Raw genomic sequence first — 27,191 nt, 5'->3', positions numbered from 1 at the left:
AATGTTAGTGCATCTTTTAGGGGGTGTCAGGCTGATTTCCCCAAGTGTGACAGAACTTTTCACCTGGTTTGCATTCGACGTGCTGCGATTTCGCGTGTTTTGGAATTGAATACGGTGAATAGCGGGACGCGCACGATAAGTTTCCGCCGCAAAAATACGCGATATAGGCGAAAAGTCCAGCATGCAAAAAAGTATCGCGGGTGCGAAACTAATTGAATACGGGCCACAGTCTGAGCTGGTATTATTTTATAAAGTAGATAGTTAGTTCCCTCAGACGCACATCCATGTATTACAAATAATACATAATTATGATTTACATTTTTTTTTTGGTGCAATTAAGGCAACACGTTTTACATGACAAGAAAAGAACAGGTATTGCCTGAATTTTTTTCTACATACTGTTAATTTAATATTGAAGGCTTTCTGAACTACTTTGCAGCAGACAGGCGGGATGGTGACCAGATGTGGACACAAAGCCTGCAAAATAGAAACTTAAACAGCCTCCCTCATCCTGCAGAAGATGCTGCCCGAGCTGCCTGTCTATGCCACGCTGATGATCACCACAAGTGTTGGTGCTGTGGGAGCAAACCTCACCCTGCTTTTATTATTCATGTCACACTTAAAACTGCGCACAGATAGCTGGGCCCTAACACTGAACCTGAGCTTGTGTGACATGATTTTTGGACTGTGTGTTATCCCAGTTGCTATCTACAGCTGCCTACTAGAAGGAGGCATCTTCTCCAATGATGGCATCCCCTGCAAAATGCTGGGATTCTTGGCCGTTTTGCTTCAGTTGGCTTCATTAAACTCTCTGGTGTGGGCAACTGTGGACAAGTTTACAGAGATCTGCTTTCCTCTACGCTATGCTCAAATGATCACCAAGAAGAGGATTTGGATAATCTTGGTATTCATGTGGATTTATGTAATAGCTGTGGCTGCTCTACCTTTCCTAGGTTTTGGCGAATACCGCTTCAGCAAAGATGTCTACATGTGCTTGCCTTCATTCAACTCATCCGACACAGCCTATGGTGTGATGCTGATGAGTGGAGGTGTTCTTGCCCCAATTTTAGCCATCTGTGTACTGTACATCGCCATTATTCACATTGCCAGGAATCAAGCAAAGAGAGGAACCTTTGTGTGCAATGATCAACACTGTTACTACGTACCCATCCGGTCTTATTTTAGGAACACTCTCATCCTCATCGTGTCTGCGTGTAAGTATCAAATCTATTCATTTGTAGTATAATGCCCCCCAAAACAGGAAGGGAAGAGATGGGTAGCAAAAAGGAATGATATAAAATGAATCAGTGGTTGCTCACAAAACATGGTTCATACACATACAGTAACTAAAGGGGTTTTAAGAGCTGTACATTTGGACTAAGGCAGCACAAATCACCCAGTTGCAGATAAGACCTATTTCTACAGTAAAGTGCATGAATTTCTGGACAAGCTTGCCCCACCCAATTGAAGGAGTTGGGCCAGACGAAGGGCATTCCTTGCCAAGTGTGGACAGTGTGCATGGTAAGGGCAGAAACAAGAGTTTATTTTGAGATATGGGATTATGGAAATGAGAATGCTGGGTGCAGGGGAATTTCCTGCTTTACACAATATGCACAGCCTTATCCTATATTTCATTCTATGCTTCTATGCTAAGGTACCTTGTCGAAATATAATGGTATGGAAAATTATAATTATGAGTAATCATTGAGTCTAAATGGAGTAGTATTTTAGAAGAATGATTTAATTAAAAAAAATATATAAAATGAACCCTAAAGCGTTAGATGATTATATTTCTATTGTATCCACCCTACTTTTAATATCGCATCCTCAAGCCTGCAATGCTATGCACAGAATTATTACTTTGCGGACCATGAAGTTTAGCTTGAAATGGTCTTATTAACCAGGCACACTAACACATCTAAATAAACTTTCAGCTAATTGCACCAGTATATAAATGTTCACAATAACTGTATATAAAGTATATAAAATTTATAAAATATATAACAGCCTAACATGTCATTTTTAAAAAAAATTGTTTCAGCAATAGACAATGAATCAAGCTATATTTTGTAAACATCAAACATGAACCGCCTAGAAAAAATCCCACACTCATATAAATTGTAGCGACTCCGAAGAGGAGAAAAAAAACCCTCTTTAGGCTATTTAAAACTTCAACTCTGTGTGTAAAAGTGCCCATCCACTAGACGATTAAGTTGAACGATTACAATCGTTCAATCGTTTGCAAATGTGTCCAAAACGACCAGCGATGCGCGTGCCCACTGGTCGTTTAGACATCTATCATCTTGCAAACATGCTAGACAACCTGACGATATCGTCAGGTTCAGCATGTTTCCAGATGATTGATGTGCCTGCACTGAACGTCTGCTCATTCAGTGCAGGCTCATCACAGACTGATAAACAACTGCACGAATACAATGTCATAATCGTGCAGTCGTTTTCAGATCTTTAAGTGGATGGGCACCATAACTCGATCATCCAATTGAAACTTCATAGCAGAAAAAGAAGTAAAAGTTCCAATCAATCATATAAGTAATTGCAATCTGTAACTTGGATCTTTTCCTCTCGATTTCTTTAAAGGGCCACCGAGGTTAGTGGCAGAATGAAAATTATGCAATTTTTAAACAATCAGTCCGTAGCTTTAGCCGCAATGATGTTAATTAGCACATATACTGTGGTTAGACAGAGGGAGAAGATTTAAGTAGTATTAAAGTATTGTTCTGCAATGCTATCCCAAAAAAGTTATTCAGCAGGTTCAAAGCACAGGCATGGATGTTAGTAGCAGTAGAGGGAGAGTGTTAGGCAATAAAGACGCACTTGTTTAGGGCTACCTGTTGCAGTTCAAACCTCAATCCCTCATATGTCCTCCGTTTGCTGGCTAATTTAGCAGGGCACTGCGCCCTACCCGATTTTAATAGGGCAAAATGTGCCCTGCCCATTTAGCAGCATCCCACTAAAACAGGTTGCCCTGTGCCTTCCCCACCAGCAAGTCATAGTGGGTAAGGTGACCAATCACCGCCGGGTGAATAGACACCGTGCGCAAGAGCACGGCATCTATTCGCCGTGAGGGGAGAGCCCAGCACCTCTGTAAGTTGCTGGGCACACCCCTCTGGGAAGATTCCTGATGGTAGGTGGAAAGTGGAGAAGTTGTTTGTGGCCGTATCCTTTCTGTATAGTTCATTGAGCACAAATCCTTCTTCATTCACATATACTGTAGGTATAATTAAAAAAATGGCAATCCGTTTGCTTATGGCATGGGTTAACTTAATATTGAGGTCATTGACATTTAGAGTTTGAATAAATTTCAACAAGTCTTATTCAGTACCCTGCCTGCCAAATCATCAAGATGTCATCTATATACCTCAGCCTAGTTATTATTTGGCTGGTATATTCCTCGTTTGCCTCACTGAAAAAGTACTCCCTCTCCCACCACCCGAGGAACAGGTTGGCATATATGGGTGCACAGGCCGCGCCCATCGCTGTTCCTAAGACTTGGAGAAAGAATTTATCCCCAAAAGGAAAATAGTTCCTATGTAGGACAAAGTTCAGAAGTTCCAACAGAAACTCTCTGAAGTTATCAGCATCTTCGGTTTGTAGAAAGTATCTCAAAGCTCTCATACCTTCATCATGGCCAATGCTTGTGTACTCTAAGTCCAGGGTGACCAGATATTGATTATCATTAATTTGGACGTTATGGATCTTCTTCAATCTTATTTTACTGTGATTGCTGCAACATTGAATTAAGTATTGACACTACTAATATAACCCATACTGCTAAGCAATATTTTCACCTGCTTCTCATCTATTTTAATTGAACTCTGTTTTCTGTTTATATTATGTCGGTTTGAATATTTTAGAATAAATAAAAAAAGTGAAGTTTTAAATAGATATATAAAGAGTGCCCACCAAAAACGAGAGTTTTCTTCTTCCGTTTCTGTCTTGTCAATATATACAGATGTAGCAAACTAAGTCACATTTTACTAATCACATTCCATTGAAATAAATAGCATGTGAATCATTTAATATCAAGTTACTATTTGGTATGTGTGTGTGCATATATATATATATATATATATACACAAAAAAGGAGAAAAGCTCTCCGTGGTAGGGGAGTATTGAAATGTAAGAATGTGTATGTGACTCTGTATAAGAACTAAATATTGATATTTTAATGGTGGTGGTATTTTATATGTGGTCTTTTATGTGGATAAATGGATTGAAACAGGTGGGCAATAACTTGAGGGTAGTCAGCGATATAGTCCAAAGGTAAGAACACACAATAACTTATGTGATTGAAACCGTCAGTCCATCTGGCTGTAACAGGTGGGCAAAAACTGTCGGCTGGATGTTAAAAAAAGAGAAAATGATGTGATGGGAGCCTTATTGTGTACCGGAACCTGAGGAAGTCCCAAATAGGGATGAAACGCGTTGGGACATTACTGACACTTGTTAAAGATTTATGTGATTTGCCACCATACAATTGTGTGGTAGCTATTTTAGTGTACTCTTTTATTTTCAATTAAAACAATTATTTTTAGTTATATTATGGCTTATTCATGTGCTATATGATTATGGGCCCCTCACTCACATTCACCTAACTGATCGGGACGCAAGGAGGAGTCAGACCAGCAGACATCTACGCTGGGTAAGTTTCCACCTACCTATCACTACAATAGAGAGTCGCAAGACATCCTGATACTGTGCTTCCTTATTCTCGAGGTGGCGTTGCTTACAGAGGAGGTGGCACCTACAGCACACAGTTTCCATCATCTCGCAAGGTTCCCACTACAACACCCAGCCTACAGTTTTTGCCCACCTGTATTGGTCAGTTATATTGACATTATCTAATTCAAGTGTACTAGGATACATGGTCCCGGGTTCCGGTACACAATAAGGCTCCCATCACATCATTTTCTGTTTTTTAACATCCAGCCGACAGTTTTTGCCCACCTGTTACAGCCAGATGGATTGACGGTTTCAATCACATAAGTTATTGTGTGCTCTTACCTTTGGACTATATCGCTGACTACCTTCAACTTCCAGCCTCAAGTTATTGCCCACCTGTTTCAATCCATTTATCCACATAAAAGACCACATATAAAATACCACCACCATCAAAATATCAATATTTAGTTCTTATTCAGAGTCACATACACATTCTTACATTTCAATACTCCCCTACCACGGAGCGCTTTTCTCCTTTTTTGTATTTATTGCTATTAGGGTAGGTCAGGACACCTCCCGAGTAAGCAGCTAGTGGTAACATTGCCCTTTTCTGTGAGCGCTGACTGTTATTTCTTGTGTGATTTAATATATATATATATTTCTTTTTTTATTCACATATATATGCATATTATACTGTATTTATATGTATCTATATATATATATATATATATATATATATATATACACACATATATTGTAAATATACATATAAATGCATTTGAGAAACAGGTTCCTGGGGATCCAATAATTATTATCGCTACTGTAAAAAAAGTAATATGGTCACTGTGATAAGATATTTAATTAATTTTGGCTCCTAACTAAATTATTATTATTGCCCTCATAATTACTAAGTAAATGTTGTATCCCTTCTGTTCTAACAGGCAAGATAGTGTTTCAGCAATCTCATCTAGCAGAACCATGTCTACCAAATTTTTTTTTCTGGAAGTTTTGCCAAAACCTTAAACAGTTTGCCGTACTCTGCATGTGGTTTATAAACCATTGCACATCACTAGTAAATTCTGAACTTTGGAGCTGAAAACCGCTGACAATGCGTGGACATTTGTAAATTGCACTTAAAAAAAGCACTTTAGTAAATGTACTCCTTATTGTTAAGAAAACTTCAATGAATATAATAACCTGCTTAGGTCTTATCTGAGCCTTTATTCTGTTCTGCTCTTATTTACAGTATTTATTTTTGGAAAATGCATGACCTGTACACTTTGTTACCTTAGGTCTTTAGAATACAATGATTTTATAGTTAGCATTCATTTAGTCATTTGGAATGTCCATGAAACTTATGAGTGGATCCTAATGGATCATGATATATTATCTATCTGTACGTACATATTCTTTCCACTCAAGTTTCAGGTCTCTCGCCAAGTAGACATGTACATACGTTTTTTCTATTTAGGTTATACCTAATCCCTTAATATAATATTTTGAGTTTTTAAATTAAAAATAAAGCTAAAAAAAAATAAATGTAAAATATGTTAAGGGGTTACAATATCATGTTTATATAAGGCTCATATACGCATTAATATATAAAAAATAAATAAAAAATACATGATAATTTTACAAACAAAATATACATTAAAAGCATATAAAAAAGAAATCTGTAATTATAAAAACATAACTGATATGCAGCGCACGTTATAAAAACATATTTATATTGCCAATATGGAATAAATGTTTTTTTTTTTTAAAAACAAAAGCAAATAACAGCTTGTTGTAATGCCGGGAGTAGAGGCGGGGGACCATGCAATGCCAAACTGATCTCTTTAGCCCTTGCGCCTGATTTTGGGCTTTACAGTGCGCTACTGACCCCATCGCAATCATCATGCTCTTCTTAAATGAATCAGTATGTAAAGCCGGCTGTCGGGATGCCTCCTGTCACAATACCAACAGCGGCATCCCGATGGTTGGTATCTGGGCAGGGGTAGGGTAAGTATACTTACCCTCCTCCCTTCACCACCTAACCCTCCCTTCTTGTAGCCTAACCCTAACCCTCCCCACCCCGCACCTTAATGCTCCCGGTTAGTGCCTAAACCTAACCCTCCCCCTTTAGAGCCTTCCCCCCCCCGGTGGTGCCTAACCCTAACTCTCCCTACCCGCCCCCCCAAATAAATTTTTTTTTGCTAAACTCTAAATGCGCCCCGGACTTACCTCGTTCGGGCTGGCGTCCTTCTGCGTTCCGGTGTTGGGACTAAGATAGGCATCGGAATTTTGATGCCCATCTTAAGTCCTGTGTCAGACTTTTAGCGTTGTGAGTGAGTCCGGCGGCATCACGGCCACCGGTCTCATAACTACATCCCTTTCTTAGCATGTGGGGGAACCAGCTAACAGTGACACAACAAGCCAGGCTTCATAGCTCATATCTCACTTCCTCACATGTTCAGAAGAACTGTATGGGTCCTTGGGAGGGGGTGCTGGTAAGGTATTTAGAGTTGGTAGATTTGGGGGGGGTGAAGGGGAGCGGTGACTGAATTAACTTGAGCACCCCCAATCCTTTTAAAAAGTTGGCTCCTAACAACACAATAAATTACAACTGATGGCTCATAGTTCTGTTATTAAAATCCCCTGTAGTCTAGGGGTCCAGGCTTCAGGGAAGGCACAACCACGCCCGCAAGATGGGTATGCACAGTCTTTTCATTGGGAGGCACAGCATGTAAACAGTGTTCAGGTATTCCCAATTGGGCATGACCACGCCCTTAGTATTTATTATGTCGGGGTGGACCTGTTCACATGACTACACAATATCACAGGTGTTGGTGGATTTGCAGCGATTCCTCTGTCCAGTTTACCACAGATAACTGAAACCTCCGTGAGATGAGATTTAGAATTACTACCATGAAATCTGAAGCAGTAGTCCCCTAGACGTTGTACTGTGCGTGCTCTGTCACAATACAACTTAACAGGGAGGGGTCAAGAGCCGATTTAAAAATAATCTCCATTAGAGGAACAAATAACTGGCATTCTACCACAACAATTAATTGTGCTGGGGACGTTTCATAAATACTTCATAAACTATGGAAACTTTTAACCAAATGCTCAGATGTCTTTGACTGTACAAAACAATATTTATAACACAAAATGGAAGGTCAAATTTTTCCACAATATTTTAATACTTAAGATACATTCAGAGAGAGAAACAAACGAGCAGCAGGATTCTTCAAATACAATTTCTAATTTTTGACCACAGGATAAAGATAGAATTAATTCACAAAATAAAATGTTTATGAAACAGTATACTGGGCTCTGAGAGGCTTTTTTTCCATAGTAAGTTCATCACACGCCAAGAATATTCATTTCTGCTGTTCTAGAAAAACAGACTATTTCCGTCCTGTGTCTTTAACTCCTTCTTTACTTAAGGGATCAGTAATGTATAAAAATGTGAGATGGATATATATACATACATATATAAACAGTCCATATATGTCGGCACTCCCATATACAAGTTGTACTGTCGTGGTGCCAGTCTAATAAAACAGCATGCAGAGTATTCCAATACAGCGGCACTCGTCGCTCCTTTTAATATACTGTACACAACACCAGCAATCCAGCTTTTCAACGTTTCAGGTTGATGTATCCTGATGGGTTGAAATAAACCGTAAAAGTTGAAAAGCTGGATTGGTGTTGTTGTGTATATTAAAAGGACCGACGAGTGTCTAGAAGGATTGATGCTGTTTTGAAGGCAAAGGGTGGTCACACCAAACATTGATATGATTTAGATTTCTCTTCTGTTCATTTACTTTCAATTTTGTTAATTGATAAAAATAAACAATTAACACTTCTAATTTTGAAAGCATTCTTACTTGCAGAATCTTTTCCACACCTGCCTAAAACTTTTGCACAATATTGTGTGTATACATATCTATATATATATATATATATATATATATATATATATATATATCTGTCTCTCTCTCTATAGATATATATATATATATATATATATGGAACGAGAGATTGAGACGTTGACTCTATGATGATCTCCGTGTATTTATTCTGGATTCCCTGAGTGCCACACCATTTGACTTCCATATATATATTAAATAGCCTTTTAATATCTAAAAACGTTTACTTCCGTCACAGTAACAGAGTGGGTGAGGGGTGCTTAGCTGACTATGCCTATTTCAATTCTATGCATTTTGTTTTTTATTAACTGGTTAACAGATTATACAATATTAAACTCCATTCAATAATGAAATGATGCTAGATTACAATATATTAATATCACATTTAAATGTATATCATGCGAGTTGTATTTAATTCTTAATTCTGATCTATTACTTCTAGTTTATCTGCTGGTTTGTTGGATTCCATCAATAACAATTAGTTTCTATGAAATTTTTCATGCTCACGATGTACCCGTAATAGCGAAAATGGCTACTACTTGGTTAGTAGTACTGACTCCTGGTGTAAACCCATGGGTTAACTCCCTGTCACAAAGGTGGGTAGGATTATGAAATTAATGTACTTTGTCTTTGCGTTTCCTTGCTGTTTCTTATATATCATGCAGAGGCTAATGTAAGAATCTAGACTATACACGACATTGCTGAATGTCTTAAAGATCCATTTATTTTACACAGTGAAATGTGATTTATTTATTGGGGGCAGGGGGTTCGGGGGAAAATATTCCCCAAAACACTGCATTCAATAAACAGATCTTTAAGGCTGGTTACCCACTGGCATTGCATGTAATAGTGCATGTACAGTAAAGCTATGCATTATATATGTGGTTAACAAGTGATGATATGCGCATGACATGTTTGCATGCATTTACAATTGCATCTAGACACAAGCACAACAGAGAAAGCTCAGTCATTTAAGCAGAGGTTTCCAGCAAGGATGTAGTCAGAATGTAGATCCATGAAATTAGGGTTAGTTCGCAATAAGGGTTAAGCTAAAAGGGGTTCTGGCATTCACAGTTTTGACATTGTAAAAATGACAACATTATGTCAGTATCTATATTGTGAATGTCGACATTCTGAACATATATCAATATCCTGAATGGCTACATTCAGACCATGTCAACATTATCATGCCGACATTTCATACCACACATTTGCAGTGGTTAGAAGCTGAATTGAAACTAAACGGCGACAAGTTATTCCCCACCCAGCCTCTGCACTAAACAGCCTCGTCTGGTTCCCACTACTGCAGCAATAGCAACCAGAAGGATCCCTCCTTCCCACTAGCCAGTAATGAAAATGTGTCCTTCCAAAAACAAAGATCAGTTCAGACTTAATAGAACACACAGAGGATATGCACAAATGTGAGAAGTATGAAGAGCACGCAATATAAAATTATGCAAAGTAAGGGATGACTCCCACACAGGGGCGTCAATGTGTGCAGCGCATACGGGCCCCTGAGTCCAGGGGTCCCCCCACGCTGCACACCCTTAGTCTTATACTTACCTGTCCGAAGTGAAGCAAAAAATTACTGGAAAAATGGTGGAGAGAGGAGGGGGCCCGTCTGCACTGAGTCTGCACATGGGCACCCTCCTCTCTTAAAACGTTCCTGCTCCCACAGTACCAACATAATGGATAAATAAGTAAAGTAAATTGGGAAAATGTTATCAATGAGCCACCAGTTTGATAAACTCCTTAAAGGTGCCCTTTGGGTGAAGTCATAAGTGAGCAAAGAAACGTATAAGTATAGATTTGATAAACTCATGCTACCCCCAAGTAGGCAAGTACACCATACCTCCACAGAGATAAATAGGCAGTGCAGTGGCTTGCTGAATGCACCAAAATGAAACAAGCAGCAACCAAAAGATATAACTGAAACTCAAAAGCATGCAACGATGTATGGGCACATAACATTCAATTAATCTTATATGATATGCATTGCACTTCTGATAAAAAAACGAAGCAATGGGAAGTGCATAACTAGCCAGTTATTTATCTAGCACACACATATTCCGCAGCGCTTTACAGAGTATATTTGGCCATTCACATTAGTCCCTGCCCCAGTGGAGCTTACAGTCTATATTCCCTACCACATGTACACACGCGTACACACTATGGTTCATTTTTGTTGGGAGCTAATTAGCTTACCAGTATATTTTTTTAGAATGTGGGAGGAAACCGGAGCACCCTGAGGAAACCCCTGCAGGTACAGAAAAAATATACAAATACAGTCAGGTGCATAAATATTGGGACATTGATAGAATTTTCATATTTTGGCCTCTATTCACCACCACAATGACTTTGAAATGAAACAAACAAGATGTGCTTTAACTGCAGACTTTCAGATTTAATTTCAGGGTAATTACATTCAAATCAGGTGAACGGTGTAGGAATTACAACGGTTTCTATATGTGCCTCCCGCTTTTTAAGGGTCCAAAAGTAATGGGACAAACTAAACAATCCTAAATCTAACTTTCACTTTGTAATACTTTGTTGCAAATCCCTTGCAGGCAATTACAGCCTGAAGTCTGGAACGCACAGACATCACCAGATGCTGGGTTTCATCCCTGGTGATGCTCTGCCAGGCCTCTACTGCAAATGTCTTCAGTTACTGCTTGTTCTTGGGGCATTTTCTGCCAGGCCTCTACTGCAAATGTCTTCAGTTCCTGCTTGTTCTTGGGGCATCATCCCACCAGGGATGAAACCCAGATGCTGGGTTTCATCCCTGGTAATGCTCTGCCAGGCCTCTACTGCAAATGTCTTCAGTTCCTGCTTGTTCTTGGGGCATCATCCCACCAGGGATGAAACCCAGATGCTGGGTTTCATCCCTGGTAATGCTCTGCCAGGCCTCTACTGCAAATGTCTTCAGTTCCTGCTTGTTCTTGGGGCATTTTCCCTTCAGTTTTGTCTTCATCAAGTGAAATGCATGCTCAATCGGATTCAGGTCAGGGGATTGACTTGGCCATTGCATAACATTCCACTTTTTAGCCTTAAAAAACTCTTTGGTTGCTTTTGCACTTTGATTCGGGTCATTGTCCTTCTGCACTGTGAAGCGCCGTCCAATGAGTTCTGAAGCATTTGACTGAATATGAGCATATAATATTGCCTGAAACACTTCAGAATTCATTCTGCTGCTTTTGTTAGCAGTCACATCATCAATAAATACAAGGGAATCAGTTCCATTGGCAACCATACATGCCCACGCCACCACCATGCTTCACTGATGAGGTGGTATGTTTTGGATCATGAGCAGTTCCTTTCCTTCTCCATAGTCTTCTCTTGCCATCATTCTGGTACAAGTTGATCTTTGTCTCATCTGTCCATAGGATGATGTTCCAGAACTGTAATGGCTTTTTAAGATGTTGTTTGGCAAACTCTAATCTGGTCTTCATGTTTTGTGGCTCACCAATTGTTTACATCTTGTGGTGAACCCTCTATATTCACTCTTGTGAAGTCTTCTCTTGATTGTTGACTTTGACACATATACACCTACCTCCTGGAGAGTGTTCTTGATTTGGCCAACTGTTGTGAAGGGGTTTTTCTTTACCAGGGAAATAATTCTTCTGTCATCCACCACAGTTGTTTTCCGTGGTCTTCTGGATCTTTTGGTGTTGCTGAGCTCTCCAGTACGTTCTTTCTTTTTAAGAATGTTCCAAACAGTTGATTTGGCCACACGTAATGTTTTTGCTATCTCTCTGAGAAATCGGTATGAAATACCGCCGGCCCCGGCAGTGACAGCCCGATAAATGCAGAGATCCCGGCAGTGGAAGCCTGACAGTGCTGGAAATCCCGATCGTGGATAGGTAAGTACTTCTCCTTAGGGGTGCCTAACCCTAACCACCCCCCAAAGTGCCTAACCCCCCCCTTCCCCGCTGCCTAAACCTAAGTCCCACGGGGGGGTGCCTAACCCTAACCCTCCCTCCCCCTAGCCTGACCCTAACCCTCCCGGGGGGATGCCTAAGCCTAAGTCCCCCCCAGGTGCCCTAAACCTATCCCTCCCCCAGCGGCTGTCCACTCACGGCGCCCGGCATCCCTTCGATCAGGATGCCGGGCGCCTGTCTCCCGGCGTCGGGAAAGTGTCAGGCGTCTACATCTAGACGCCTAGATGCCCGGCATTTCATCCCTCGCCGAGATGTGACAGTCGGGAAGCCGGCATTAAGGCAGCCGGCTTCCCGATTGTATACCCTCTCTGATGGGTTTGTTTTGATTTTTCAGCCTAATGATGGCTTGCTTCACTGATAGTGACAGCTCTTTGGATCTCATATTGAGAGTCGACAGCAACTGATTCCAAATGCAAATGTCACACCTAGAATCAACTCCAGACCTTTTACCTGCTTAATTGATAATGAAATAACGAGGGAATAGCCCACAACTGTCTATGAAATAGCTGTTGAGTTGATAGTCCCATTACTTTTGGCCCCTTAAAAAGCGGGAGGCACATATAGAAACCGTTGTAATTTCTACACCGTTCACCTGATTTGGATGTAATTACCTTCAAATTAAATCTGAAAGTCTGCAGTTAAAGCACATCTTGTTTGTTTCATTTCAAAGCCATTGTGGTGGTGAATACAGGCCAAAATATGAAAATTCTGTCAATGTCCCAATATTTATGCACCTGACTGTATGTGCTGCAAACTGGGATACTAATCCAGTTATGCCAAACACACATTACTCTTTGCTTCCAATGTTAAGAGGGAATTAGTATGAAAGACCGCCGCACGTCAGCCCGGCGGCTCAAATCCCAGCGCTGGCTGCCCGATGGGTGAAAATGCTGACAGCGAGGTAAGTCTCCTATTCCTACCCCTCTCCCCCCCCCCCCCGCTAACCCTCCCTTAGGGGTGCCTAACCCTAACCTCCTACCCCCCCAGTGCCTAACCCTAACCTCCCCAGTTAGTGCCTAAACCTAATCCCCCTCCCCGCACCCTAAACCTAACCTCCCCCCCTAGTGCCTAAACCTAACATCCCCTTCCCCTAGAATAACCCTAACCTTCCCCGGGGGTGCCTAACCCAAACCTCCCCCATGGGTGCCTAAACCTAATCCCCCCTCCCCGCACCCTAAACTTAACCCTCCCGGGGGGGTGCATAACCCTAACCCGTCCTCTAGTGCCTAAACCTAACCCCACCTTTCCCTAGCCTAAGCCTAACCCTAACCTTCCCCGGGGTGCTAAACCCTAAGCCCCCCCAGGGGTTCCTGAACCTAAGCCCCCCATTCCCGGCAACGTGTATACTTACCCCCGGCAGAGGATGATTAATTATGTTAAATCCCTTGCCGGGATTCCAGTGTCGGGATTGAGACCGGCAGCCATGCGCCCACAGGTCTCATAACTATATCCCGTTAAGAGTAACTTATAATGAAGATTATGTCAGCTGGAAGCTACACATCATTCAAATAAAAGATAAATAGGATGCCTAAAGCCAAACAATTTGAGTAAAAAATAGTGACCAAAGAAACTACTGCACTTTCCTTATTGGTGCACAGACAATGGTAGGAGAAGGAGCCTCAAAAAAGTGATGCGAGGCAGTGGCGTAACTAGGGTCTTCGGATCCCAGGGCAAGTTTAAAATTTACAGAGAGTATTTGGCCATACACACACACTCATACATACACACCTCTTTCACACAAATAAAGACAAAATTTGAGCGTCTGTATTAAAGTAATAAATTGTTTTGTTTGTTACTGAAGGAAATATAGGAAAGCCCTCCGGGAGAGCTGGCGGAAACTTAAAATAGTCTTTCAGGACATGGGTTTAAGTTCAGAGCCTCCGAGTGAGAATGAGAGGCATTCAAGCATACAGTCCCATCAATGCCTGCCTGGACAGAACACAGTGGCTCCAGTTCAAACATGAATAGTGAAGAGAATGTCTTATAATACACAGATCACCAGACGAGGAGGTAATAGACAAAATACTTGCCATGTATGGTATTACCAAAGACTGTAAATATTTTCACTAACTCAAAACTTTTAATGCATCCCCAAAACTTCCAGCCTATGGTACAACAAAACTGGGAAGATACATAAATCGGAATTGTGCAAAAGCAAAACAAATGTCCAAAGAGTCAGGACAGGAAGCCATAGATGGGCACAAGAATTACATAGTGAGGATTAATCTCACTATAAACTAAAAGGTACAAGTGCAATGTCAATATTGTACATGGTTTCTGAAAAGAAATGTATTTATTTATTAGGTTATTTATATACCGCACACATATGCCGTAGCACTTTACAGAGAATATTTAGCCATTCACATGAACACACACACAGTATGTTTTTGGATTGTGAAAAAAAAGGGAGTATCCAAAGGAAAAACATGCAACATACATGAAGAGAACATACAAATGCCACACAGAAAGCTCCCTGGGTAGAATTAAACCAATGACCCCAGGGCTATCAGGCAGTAAAACTATCCACTGTGATGCCCTATGATTAAATAAAGCTATGATTAAATGCAAGCAAAGCCACTAATGAAACCCCAACCCCTACTCCATGCACACGTATACCAAACAAGCCCCCACCGATGGTGCGCTTACATTGTATAGCTGTGACATTGTATAAAACTTTTCAGAACTGACTAGAGTAGCAATTTGGGAATGCTTTCATGTATAGACTATTGATGGCTACTGAGTGAATGTCTCGACACATTGACTCGATTCTTGTAGATGTTCGAATGATTTGAGTCATGAAAAGTTGGTGTGTGGAGACATGATACTGCAGCAGCCTCTCTCCCAACACGCTGGCACTGCATTCACTGACTGCACTGGGCTGAGGATGACCAGCCCTGCTAAAGGCACTCAGAGGGGAATACTCCCTGCATTGCACAACACTGGGATGCGACAGCTGGGCAGCTAACCCTTTCCCTGCCAGTCTTACCGGGGGTGAGGGTGCTCAGACACCACCTAGGGAAACCAGAGCAACCCATCACTTTGGGCGGCTGTTCTAACCGAGAGGAACCCATTTAACCCTCTCACCAGGCTCATTTACACACACCTACCTCGGCTGCTCCCCATCTACCCTATACACTGGCAGAGGTCCCGGCACACCCCAATCACTACCAACATAACACTGAATCAGCACTATGTTAGTATATTATCAACAATCAATGCATATGTCCACTACTTGTAACGAGAAACACTGTTTGCAGTACATAACCACAGTTGTCAGCTACCACGCAGCACAGCGAACTAACACCGCAGCCCCCCTACCAGATGCACTGCACATCGCGGCCGACCCACTCCCGGATCACAAGCCGGCATTGGAACTCAAGTGCTGCAAACGTGCAATGGATTAATCGCGACCCACACAGTCAGTCCTGGCAGTCTGCATTCCCAGAAGAGCCGTGCGCCAAGACACTGTCTCACGCCACTCCGCTGAGCTGAGTCACATGGCTCTAATCAGTTCAATGTCTCGCTTTGCCCATCGCTAGTACAGACTAAAGTTGACAAGAGTGAATGTTGTACATCACTGGAGATCCAAGTATAAAAGTTAGGATAAGGTTTTTTTTTTCTTTTACGACTTTGTGGAAAAAAATTATTTATTGTGTATCTCAGGTAAACAACAATTATGTGCGCTGCCTTTGTTACTGACCTGTTGAATTTAACACATAGTTACAATGATATATAATACACGTGTGTATCTCTGAAACTGACAGGGAAATCCCCTAAGCATCTTGCTACATTTGTATCTGTTTGTATTTGAGTGCAATTATTGTACATCACTGTAGAAGTTGTTGGTGCTTCAGAAATAAATCACAGACCTTATTTGCTTCCTCCTTCCTTGTCGATTCATCATACTAAATTTCAGATCACAACCTGTGCTGACAAGTTACTTCCTGCACGAGTGATCCTTCATGAAATATGTACAACCCACTACTAACCTCTCAGAAAGGTAACCATTTCCAATAACTAATGTGTAACATACCACATAACATGGTACATTGATACATTTATTTAGATTTCATTTAAAAACAATATACATTTTTCATGAATAAAGTAATGACATAATTGTGTGTGCGTTATAAAACAACGATTCCCATTCTGCTACGTTACATAATGAGGCATATATAAAAATTTAAAAAAAAGGACACAGGTCTATGAAGTTATAGGTTATTATTGTGTTGATCCAGAAAGCTAAAACAAAACCCCCATTGTGCCCTGCTGTCATATTAGCTTTACAAAAGGGAAAATAATAGTTCCTGACAAGATATAAATTGGATAAATATACCACGTCCATTAGTTATATATATAATGCATTAGGAGAAAGAAATCAAAACCATATTTACATTTTCCTACTGAATTTTCCACATCCCACCTCATGTGGTAAGGATTCCCACCCGTACTCATGTGGTAAGGATTCCTACCCGTACTCATGTGGTAAGGATTCCCACCCGTACTCATGTGGTAAGGATTCCCACCCGTACTCATGTGGTAAGGATTCCCACCCGTACTCATGTGGTAAGGATTCCCACCCGTACTCATGTGGTAAGGATTCCCACCCGTACTCATGTGGCAAGGATTCCCACCCGTACTCATGTGGTAAGGATTCCCACCCGTACTCATGTGGTAAGGATTCCCACCCGTACTCATGTGGTAAGGATTCCCACCCGTACTCATGTGGTAAGGATTCCCACCCATACTCATGTGGTAAGCGTTACCGCTCTTAGTGTACAGAGCCCCTTCTATGCTGATGGTAAAAGTGCATTTTATTTCAAAGTGATGACCATTGTTCTTGATGTGATCCTTGGTATGGAATGTGTCATCTACTGTATGTTTATTCCCCTTGTTCTTGTCTTCCCTTATTACGTCTTACTAATGTTGGGTACACACTGGCAGATATATTAGCCGATTATTTGAACGGCCAATATATTTTGTGCCCTTCGGCCAGTGTGTACCAGTGATATGTCTGTGAATGATGTCATTACCAGACATATCGCATCGGCTGTGCTGCACATCCAATGGCAGATATATCTGCAGACATATCTGTCCATCGTGCTGTGTGTATGGGCGGTCGGCTTGCAGTGGAGGCTGCAAGGAAGGAGTCGCGCCGCAACCCCCGGCCAGCGGGACCCACACCCAGATGACAGTTGTTCAGTGTGTATGAACAACCATCATCTGCAGCTGTATCTTTATTTAAAGGTACATTTGTTGCTGCTTTCATTATTAACAACATTAGTATAGACCACCTGACTGACAAACTTCAACAACCTCTGACTGAATTTACATTGTGAAGATACCATGGGAATACAGGGCCTGATTCAGATCCACTCGCGAGCGGCTGTCCGCTCGCAAGTGGGTCGATGGTGCGCATGCGCGAGACGCGACGAGCGAAGGACTTTCCTTCGCTCGTTGTGTCTGATCAAAGGGGGCGTGCTGTCGATGTTGATTGACAGCACGCCCCCTTTGGTGGGCGTGCCTGCCAGACGGAGACGTTCCCAAGGGAACGCCTACCGTCAGAAGCCGGCCCCACTGACATCACTAGTGAAGTCAGTGGAAGTGATTTTGGCTCTGATAGAGCCAAAATCACTCCTGGCCTTGCGGTTGAGAAACTCAACCGCAGGCTCCTGCTCGCACTGGCGATGATCAAGACCATCGCGACCATCATCCTGCACGCTCGTATAGGCTGTGGGTGGTGACCCACAGCTATACGAGCGTCCAGGAGGACGCTCCATATTTATGGAGGTGGGCCATGATTCAGAGCCTGCGCTCTGGTCAGAGCGTCCGGCTCTGAATCAGGGCCACAGTTCTTACTTTTCCAAGTCATCACTAGTCAACAGTATAAAAGACAAGTTCATCTTAACTTATTCATTTTATACTATTTTTTTACAATGGTACTTTACCTACTATAAGAAGCTCCTGCAGTTCTAATAATCATTTATTATATTGTAAAACTTAAACGTTAATTTACAAAGAGAAATGGCTGGAGAATGAATTTCAGTGAAATAATAGAGAGACAGTGTTCCACATTTAAGACATGTCCTGGAAGTGCAGCACAAAACCACTTCTATTGCATTGATGCGCTAAATTGATCCGCATAGCACAGACCTGGAGAGAAGCATTTACGCAAACATCACACCCAAAGCCCAACATCATCCCACCCCAAAACCAGCCCTCTCAATAAACCCTTCAATTTTTATCCTAAAAAGATTTCAGTTTAGCCTCATTTACAGTTTAAATATATAATAAAATTACTGGGACTGCCTCTTTCACATGTTTAACTTTAGCGTGTTTGAAGACTTGTTTTACATTGGGCAAACTTCACGCACTTCTCTGAAAACTATAGGAAAAGACAATGTTCGCCAAACTCACATGGCACATTATGAGGAATACCCTCACTCCACCCAAACCTCCTATTGTCAGCTGTAACTATCTGCTACTCCAAAAACTCCACCTTGAACCTTGACATAAAAAACCAAAACATTCATGAAATACCACAATTTTAGGCACCAGAATAACAAAATGAGCAGTAAAATCTAGTTTATTCTCAGGAAATTTTGTCCGGAAAGCAAAAGGGACACATGAAACAGAACTTAAGGAATAACCTAAGTAAATAAGTTATACAAGCACTAAAACTGGCCACACGCGGTTCACCCCATATCCAATTTGATAACACGCGAGAGAAGCAGTAAAAAAAAAAGCTTGGCAACACGGGTCATTACATCTAGTAACATATACATACATATATAAAACATATATACAGACATGGCAAAGAAAGCCATAAAGGACATACATTAGACTCATGTAAATACGGGTACAGTACGTGACGTATGCTTCAAAGGTGCTCAGAAGCAGTCTAAGTGATACAGCTCAATGACCGTGCCACTCTTCTTTCTCCCGGGTGCTTTAGAAGGAAATGTGCTCCTGCCCACGCCCATGATATAGTGGTGTCTGACCGCCAATATCACTGCCAAGTTTGCGCCCCGAATGCTGTGCAAATCTTTGTTTTGTGGGTATATTTGTGAGCTCAATTTTAATGGATGCTATAAAACAATCTGATAAGTTTTGATTACATAACATCTTGGTATGTAGGCAGTGGCACTGGTATGGTGAATGGCCCTCACGGATGTGTGTTGTCAAAGATATCACAGTATTTCTTCTAATTCCATCTTTTGGTTCTCTTTTGGGTGGATTTTATGGAGAAGATTAGTACAAGCAGCAGATCTGTATCAATTAGACTGGTATTTAATGAGCATCTTTGTAGTATACGTCTGGCACGCAATTTACATGAATCTAAAATATGTCCATTGACAATCTAAACAGGAATACACTATTGGGTGCCAAAGTACGATTACCCTGTATACATACATACATAAGCTTACCTGATTTACCACCTCAAAATACACTGCCAGAGTTGTGGCAGGACTGAGGCCACATACTTTCCATTGACATGTCCCACCCGTACCAATTTCCTGTGGAAACAGATGACATTATTGTACTGAAAGACTCATTAGTTAGATAAAAAGGATAATAGATAAGGTGCCATTGTCAGCTAAAAGGACAATATTTCTGTATCCCAGAAAAGTGCTACTAAAGCCTTTTGCTTTCCAAGCAGCACAATCTCCATATAATATCCGCTGAAATGTTCAAACTCAAATTAAGATAGATGAGGCACATTACCGGTCCCTGCACTCACACAGCCTAATAGCATTCCTAATTTACTGCTTAATTGCAGTTAAGACCTTTAGCCTGTACCTCGGGAATGTGCTGCCATAAGTTAAATAGACAACAGCACAAAATATTCAGCATACAAGAAAAAACAATGTTTTATATATATAAAAAAAATAATAAAAAAAAAGGTTTTATTTGAAAAATAGGAGATATGGTAAGAACTTACCCTTGTTATCTCTATTTCTACAAAGTCCATAGGGTTCCACAGGATACCTTGGGGGTATAGGTGATGACGTCAGGCATCGGGCACCATAGAGTTAAGTTTTCAGCCTCCCAGGATGCACTAGGGTCCCCCTCCTATACCCCGCCCCCGAGCCAAGGCATCTCAGTTACGTACCAAGCCATAGGCCGGAGGAGGAGAAGGAAGAGAGAGAAAAAAGATCTGGACACACACAAGAATCACATTCTCACCAGAGGGAGACGGAAAAACCAGTGACCAGAGTAAAGCCCATCTGCAGCACAGGTGCGACAGGGTGGGAGTCCTGTGGAACCCTATGGACTTTGTAGAAATAGAGATAACAAAGGTAAGTTCTTACCATATCTCCTATTTTCTACATCAGGGTCCATAGGGTATCCACAGGATACCTTGGGGATGTCCCAAAACAGTATCCTTTAAGGGTGGGGACGCTCCTGTGCTGAAAGGAGAATCCGCCGCCCGAAGGAAGCATCCTGAGAGGCAAAGGTGTCAAACGCGTAATACCTCACAAAGGCATGGACCGAGGACCATGTGGCAGCCTTGCAGATCTGGACTGCAGAGGCACCACGTCGAGCAGCCCACGAAGGACCCACAGACATAGTGGAATGAGCTCTCACAGAGGAAGGAACCGGAAGGCCTTCATGAAGATAAGCTTCTGAAATGGCCATACGAATCCAGCCTGCCAAAGTCTGCTTTGAAGCAGGCCAACCCTTTTTACGGAAGCCATAGAGGACAAACAAGGCGTCTGACTTCCTAAACGAAGAAGTGCGGTCAACATAAATCCTTAAGGCCCGCACAACATCCAAAGTGGTCTCACCCACTGAAAGATCAGGTGAGTTAAAAGCCGGCACAACGATTTCCTCGTTGATGTGGAAACTCGAAACAACTTTGGGAAGGAAACCAGGATGAGTGCGCAGCACTGCCCTGTTCCTATGAAAAATCAGAAAAGGAGTCTACAGGAGAGAGCCCCTAAGTCAGAAACACGTCTGGCCGAGGCAATGGCCAGAAGGAAAATAGTTTTAGCTGTCAGCCATTTGAGGTCCACTGAGCCCAGTGGTTCAAACGGCGGTCCCTGGAGAGCCCTCAGGACCACAGCTAAATCCCAAGGCGTCACCAGTGGAACAAAAGGTGGCTGAATTCTGAGAACACCTTACATAAAGGTGCGCACATCAGGGATTGCAGCAATCCTACGATGGAACCAGACGGACAGGGCAGACACCTGCACCTTCAGAGACGCAAGGCGAAGCCCATGGTCCAGTCCCGCCTGTAGGAAAGCTAATACTCTAGACAGACGGAACTCCCGAGGAGCATAACCTCTCGGCCGACACCACTGGAAGAACGTATGCCACACACGATGGTATATCCTTGCAGAGGATGGTTTCCGAGCCCTTAGCATTGTTTGCACTACAGAGCTGGAAAACCCCCTGGACCTTAACATGGCCGTCTCAACAGCCACGCCATCAAAGACAGCCGAGTCAGGTCCGGGTGAAGACAAGGACCCTGTGACAGGAGGTCCGGACGTAACGGCAACCGCAGAGGATTGTCCACGGACAGTCCCTGGAGGTCTGAGAACCAGTGCTATCAACAGGAGCGTCCCTCCTTCCTGTTTGAATTTCCAGATTACCCGTGGAAGAAGGGAAAACGGAGGAAACAGATAAGCAAACCGGAACGTCCACCAGACGGACAGAGTATCCACCAGAGACGCCTTTTCGTCTCTTGTGCGAGACCCGTACACCGGCAACTTGTTGTTGTGCCGTGACGCCATGAGGTCGATCTCTGGAAGACCCCACCTGTCCACCAGAAGTTGAAAGACGTCCTGGTGCAGAGACCATTCCCCCGGATGAACGTCCTGGCGACAGAGAAAGTCCGCCTCCCAGTTTAGGACTCCCGGGATGAAGACTGCTGATATGGCCGGGAGATTGCGCTCCACCCAAACCAGGATTCGGGACACCTCTACGAGAGCCGCCCGACTTCGGGTTCCTCCTTGCCGATTTATGTAGGCCACGGTGGTAGCATTGTCTGACTGGACCTGCACTGGGTGACCTTGGAGAACCCGATGTGCCTGCTGGAGAGCACTGAATACCGCGCGGAGCTCCAAGATGTTTATTGGAAGCTCTGTTTCCGCCCGAGTCCACCTGCCCTGGAACAAGTGTGGACCCGTGACTGCTCCCCAGCCTCGCAGACTGGCGTCCGTTGTCAACAGGACCCAATTCGCCACCCAGAACGGACGACCCCTGTTGTCTGCAACCACCAGGCTAGGGACAGGCGAACCTCCGGAGTGAGCACCATCGTTTGGGATTTTAGACTCCGAGGCAGTCCATTCCATTTGGACAGGATCAATTGCTGCAGAAGTCTGGAGTGAAACTGGGCATATTCCACCATGTCGAATACCGACACCATGGATCCCAGTAACCTCATCGCCGAGTGCAGAGACACACGACGATTCTGCAGACAACTGCGCACCCTCAACTGCAAGGCAGAGATCTTTTCCCCCGTCACAAAGATCCTTTGCTGTCCAGAGTCCAATAAGGCTCCGAGGTGCAGAATCCTCTGAGGCGGGATCAGGGTGGACTTCTGCCAGTTTATCAACCAGCCGTGCCATTGCAGTACCGCAATGGTCAGGTCCAAGTGGCGGAGAAGGAGCTCTGGAGATCCTGCCACCAACAGAAGGTCGTCCAAGTACAGTAACATGCGGACTCCCTGCAGCCGCAGGGAAGCCGCCATGACCACCATCACCTTGGTGAATACACGTGGTGCTGTCGCCAGCCCAAAAGGTAACGCCCGGAACTGAAAGTGGTCGTTGTGGATTGCAAACCTGAGGAACTGTTGATGGCGTAAAAGAATAGGGACATGCAGGTAAGCGTCCTGTATGTCCATCGACACCATGTAATCCCCAGGTTCCAGCGCCAGAATGATGGACCGTAGGGTCTCCATCCGAAACCTCGGCACCCACAAAGACTTGTTGAATGCTTTGAGGTTGAGGATTGGACGATACGACCCATTGGGTTTCTGCACCAAAAACAGATTGAAATAGAAACCCTGGCCCCTCTGGAAGAATGGAACAGGCACTATAACTCCAGCCTGGAGCTAGTGTGCAAAACCTTCCGCAGTTCCACGGCTTTGTTCCGGTCTGATGGAAGACCCGTGGTGAAGAATCGAGACGGGGGCCTGTGCCGAAAGGAGAGGGCGTACCCGTGAGAAACCACCTCGAGAACCCAAGTGTCTGTCGTGGTAACCGACCAACACTGGGCGAACTGCAACAGGCGGCCTCCCACTTTGGGATCCCCCAAAGGGAGGCCCGGACCGTCAGGCCGCAGGCTTGTCATCGGGCTTAGGGGCCGGACGTCTGGTACTCCAGGCCTGTTTCCGGGGCTTGGCCGATTTTTTGGGGCCAGCCTGTCTGGGAAAAGACTGCGTCTTAGGCCTACCCTGGGCCCTGTAAGGCCGAAAGGACGACGTACCTGAACCAGAAAGAACCGCAGCAGGCGGAAGACATGCCGATTTGGCTGCCGCCAGCGTGGCTACGATTTTGTCCAGATCCGGACCAAAGAAGACTTCTCCATTGAAAGGCAAAGCTTCCAAGCCCTTCTTGGAATCAGCGTCCACCTTCCAAGATCGCAACCATAAGGTGCGACGAGCAGCGACAGCCGCCGAAGAAATCCGAGACGCCAGGGTACTGATATCCAAGGCCGCCTCATTGATATAAGTGGCCAAGTCCCGGAGATTGCCTATCAACTCGGTCTGTTCAGCTAAACAGTCGGAATCGAAAGATGCCTCCAAATTATCAGCCCAGCGCTCCATAGCACTGGCTACCCAACAAATAGCCATAGCCGGCCTAGCTGCCCCCCCCACAAGGGAATAAATGGACTTTAGGCAAATCGCTACCTTACGGTCCGTAGCATCCTTCAAGGAAGACATGGAGGGCATGGGCAATGTGGCACTGCGGACTAGGCGTGTCACATGGGAATCCACCTGTGGAGGGGATTCCCACTTAGAAAAATAATTATCTGCAAACGAATAAGCCACTGCCAAGAGCCTCTGAGGCTGATATCGTTTGCCCGGATGTTTCCACGCCTCCTCTAAATGGTCCACTAACTGACCCGAAAGAGGAAATCCTTAATATTCTTAAAAAAGGCATATTTAGATTTTGACACCGGAGGATTTTCATCCTCAATCACTAAAGCTGTGCGGACTGCCCGAAAAAGTTCAGGAATATAAACCTTGGACCTAGCGTCCGACTCTTTAGTACGGAGAGGTTCCTGGTCCGAAAGATCCAGAATCTCCCCATCATCAGACGTCACGTCGTCATCCTCATAAGGAGCGGACAGAGACGCCATCGATCCGATCGCTTATGCGGCCTCAACACAGACTCCCCTTGTAACACGTCCGACAAGTGCTGTACAGAACTTGTCAGAGAATTAACCCACTCAGGCTCCTGAGAGACTTGGGGAGGGGAAATAGGGAGACTGTGGGGTACCATCAATTGTCTCGGGAAACCCTGCATGGGTGACGACACCACCGACTGCTGGGACAAACCCATCTGTGAGAACGCAGGCTGCGGAGCTAACTGGCCCATGAGGGTTGAAAGCGCTTTGGCGAAACAAGCCCAGGGCGGCTCCTGTACCGAGGCCGTGACAGTAATTGGCCGAGCCAATAAATAACACTGCCGACATAGCCCCTCCGCGCTATCTTCCCCCTCCGCTATAGGTACCTTGCACGTAGTACACAAAAGCTGGAGAGGAAAGTCACTCTCAGACATGATGGCAAGTATGTGACCCCTCTCACTGATACTCGTAGTATAGTGTGAGACCACCCTGCAATCACTGCACCGCAAGGGCTTTAGCAGAAAAAGATCAGGGACAGTGAAAAGGCTGACAGTAGAAAATGAAAGTACAGGCAGCAGCGCTAGCAGAAGTCACATACAATGCAAAGAAAATCAATTCCTGCACTAACAGCGCTGATAATCAACTACACAGACACAGAGCCTGGTAGGACACAGCGCTGCATACACAGACCTGAACCAAACGGAGGAGAGGTATGCCGGGGGACCCAGACCGCGATGCCACCGCTTCCAAGCTTCCAGCAGCGTTCACCATGCGCTTGTAAAGATGGCCACCGAGGAGCATAGAGGCCTCTGGGAGGAGCGCTGCCACAGGGCCAGTCAGCACAGTGCAGAGAGGGATGTGTGCAGCGGGGGAGGCGCCGGCTGTGCTACAGGGAAGGCGTGCTCCCCTGGCATGCAATTAACCCCTGGGACGCCGCAGCGCTACCGCTCAACCGCGGTCCGCTGTCCCAGGGGGGTAGTGGAAGCGCAGGTTAGGTACCTGGCTCCACGTTGCAGCCAGTCCCCAGGGAGCCCCCTGCCTGGGGACTCTGGACCATGTTTCAGCAGGGTCCCACCGCGGGATCCCGCTGCTTACCTGCTGCCCCCTTGGATCCGGCCATGGCCCCAAACATCTGGGGTCACCGCTAGCTGTGACCCCAGATGCTTACCAGCATCCCCGGATCGGTACCGGCGTTCTGGTACCGGCGGGGGTGTAGGGAAGACAGCATGGACGTCAGCACTGACTGTCCATGCTGTACTTCCAGATGTGCAGCCACAGCTGCATTGAAGAAACTTCAGGGGCTATTCTTAGCCCCCTTCTAACAGGTGCATCCGACTCCAGCTGGGCACCAAACGAAACTGAGATGCCTTGGCTCGGGGGCGGGGTATAGGAAGGGGACCCTAGTGCATCCTGGGAGGCTGAAAACTTAACTCTATGGTGCCCGATGCCTGACGTCATCACCTATACCCCCAAGGTATCCTGTGGATACCCTATGGATGTAGAAAATGTGGTATTTTAAAACAATTAGTAGTCCAACAAAAGCTCCTTATTGAATACCCTCGTATTTATGTTTTCTTTAGAATATATACAGTCTAGGACAGAGGCTCCCAAACGCCACCATTACAGTGCAGGTTTTAAGGATATCCATGTTTGAGCCCAGATGTTTAAATCAAATTGACTAAGGTACTAATTAAGTCACCAGTGCTCAAGCATGGATACCCTTCAAACCTGAACTGTAATGGTGGAGTTTAGAAATCACTAGCCTAGGGAATGGATTACTTCATTTGCAGAAATAATAAAAAAAAATTAAATGAAAATAACACCAAGAGTCATATGAAAACCACAAGCATCAGAGGTCATAATTTTTTTTTTTTTGGTGAAAAATGTAATGGTAAGTGGAAGATACATTGTTAACAGTAACTTCAGTCTTTTAATTACTGGCCTCCTGTACTTTAATCCCCCTCACCCTACTCAAACATACTGAGCTTTTGATAGTGCCCCTTCCCTTGTATGCATGCAACAGACACCTGCATTAGGGGAGGAGCATCGACAACAGTGGTGCCTGTCAGTGAAAGACCAGCTTGGGGCTTTGGGATGCTACATGGATCTGGCATGCCACTCAATGATAGACTTCAAGTGAAGTTCCTCTTTTAATGGTGATATCAGACAACTTAAAGATATAGGCGGAACTCAATTCGGTTGTATGCCTGCAAGTGCCTCCAGATCAGTTGGGCCAAAGCAACTTGCATCCAATAACTTCATAAATGTTTGCCTAACACCCATAATAGGCTAATGAAGCATAGTCAGACACCATGATGTGATGTCTGGCAGCAAATTGCACTGAGCTGAATTCCCTCCA

At 44.0% G+C, this 27,191-nt stretch overlaps 2 protein-coding genes across 5 annotated transcripts in view; one reads left to right on the top strand and one right to left on the bottom strand.

Annotated features, from left to right (window-relative positions):
- The window catches only part of LOC148442951 (protein transport protein Sec23A), a 141,211-nt gene that overhangs the window by 43,827 nt on the left and 70,193 nt on the right, over nt 1-27,191 (bottom strand). For all 3 annotated transcript variants that reach the window (XM_088463468.1, XM_088463469.1, XM_088463470.1), the window contains exon 12: nt 19,963-20,052. In XM_088463468.1, the coding sequence (XP_088319594.1) occupies nt 19,963-20,052 (90 nt within the window). The remainder of the gene's footprint in view (nt 1-19,962; nt 20,053-27,191) is intronic.
- Nucleotides 476-16,378, top strand: LOC148442952 (adenosine receptor A3-like). Of its 2 annotated transcripts, XR_015875769.1 has the most exons (4): nt 476-1,214; nt 9,040-9,193; nt 14,337-14,779; nt 15,793-16,378. XR_015875769.1 is itself a non-coding variant. In XM_088463475.1 (3 exons), exons 1-3 carry the CDS (start codon nt 521-523, stop codon nt 14,497-14,499), a joined length of 1,011 nt encoding a protein of 336 aa, XP_088319601.1. In that variant the 5' UTR covers nt 476-520; the 3' UTR covers nt 14,500-16,378. The 2 variants fall into 2 exon arrangements, 1 of the variants encoding a protein (XP_088319601.1); XM_088463475.1 differs by having other exon boundaries at nt 14,337-16,378.

The sequence above is a fragment of the Taudactylus pleione genome, unplaced genomic scaffold (assembly GCF_031769625.1).
Source record: "Taudactylus pleione unplaced genomic scaffold, aTauple2 ptg001381l, whole genome shotgun sequence".
NCBI lineage: Eukaryota > Metazoa > Chordata > Amphibia > Anura > Myobatrachidae > Taudactylus > Taudactylus pleione.
The sequence above is the reverse complement of the archived record's forward strand: the minus strand, read 5'-3'. Positions and strand labels throughout refer to the sequence as shown.

Coding starts and splice junctions, on each gene's coding strand:
- LOC148442952 (XM_088463475.1), top strand. CDS start 521: ATGCTGCCCGAGCTGCCTGTCTATGCCACGCTGATGATCACCACAAGT. Junction 1,215..9,039: donor CATCCTCATCGTGTCTGCGT/GTAAGTATCAAA, acceptor TATTACTTCTAG/TTTATCTGCTGGTTTGTTGG. Junction 9,194..14,336: donor GTTAACTCCCTGTCACAAAG/GTGGGTAGGATT, acceptor TTGTTACTGAAG/GAAATATAGGAAAGCCCTCC.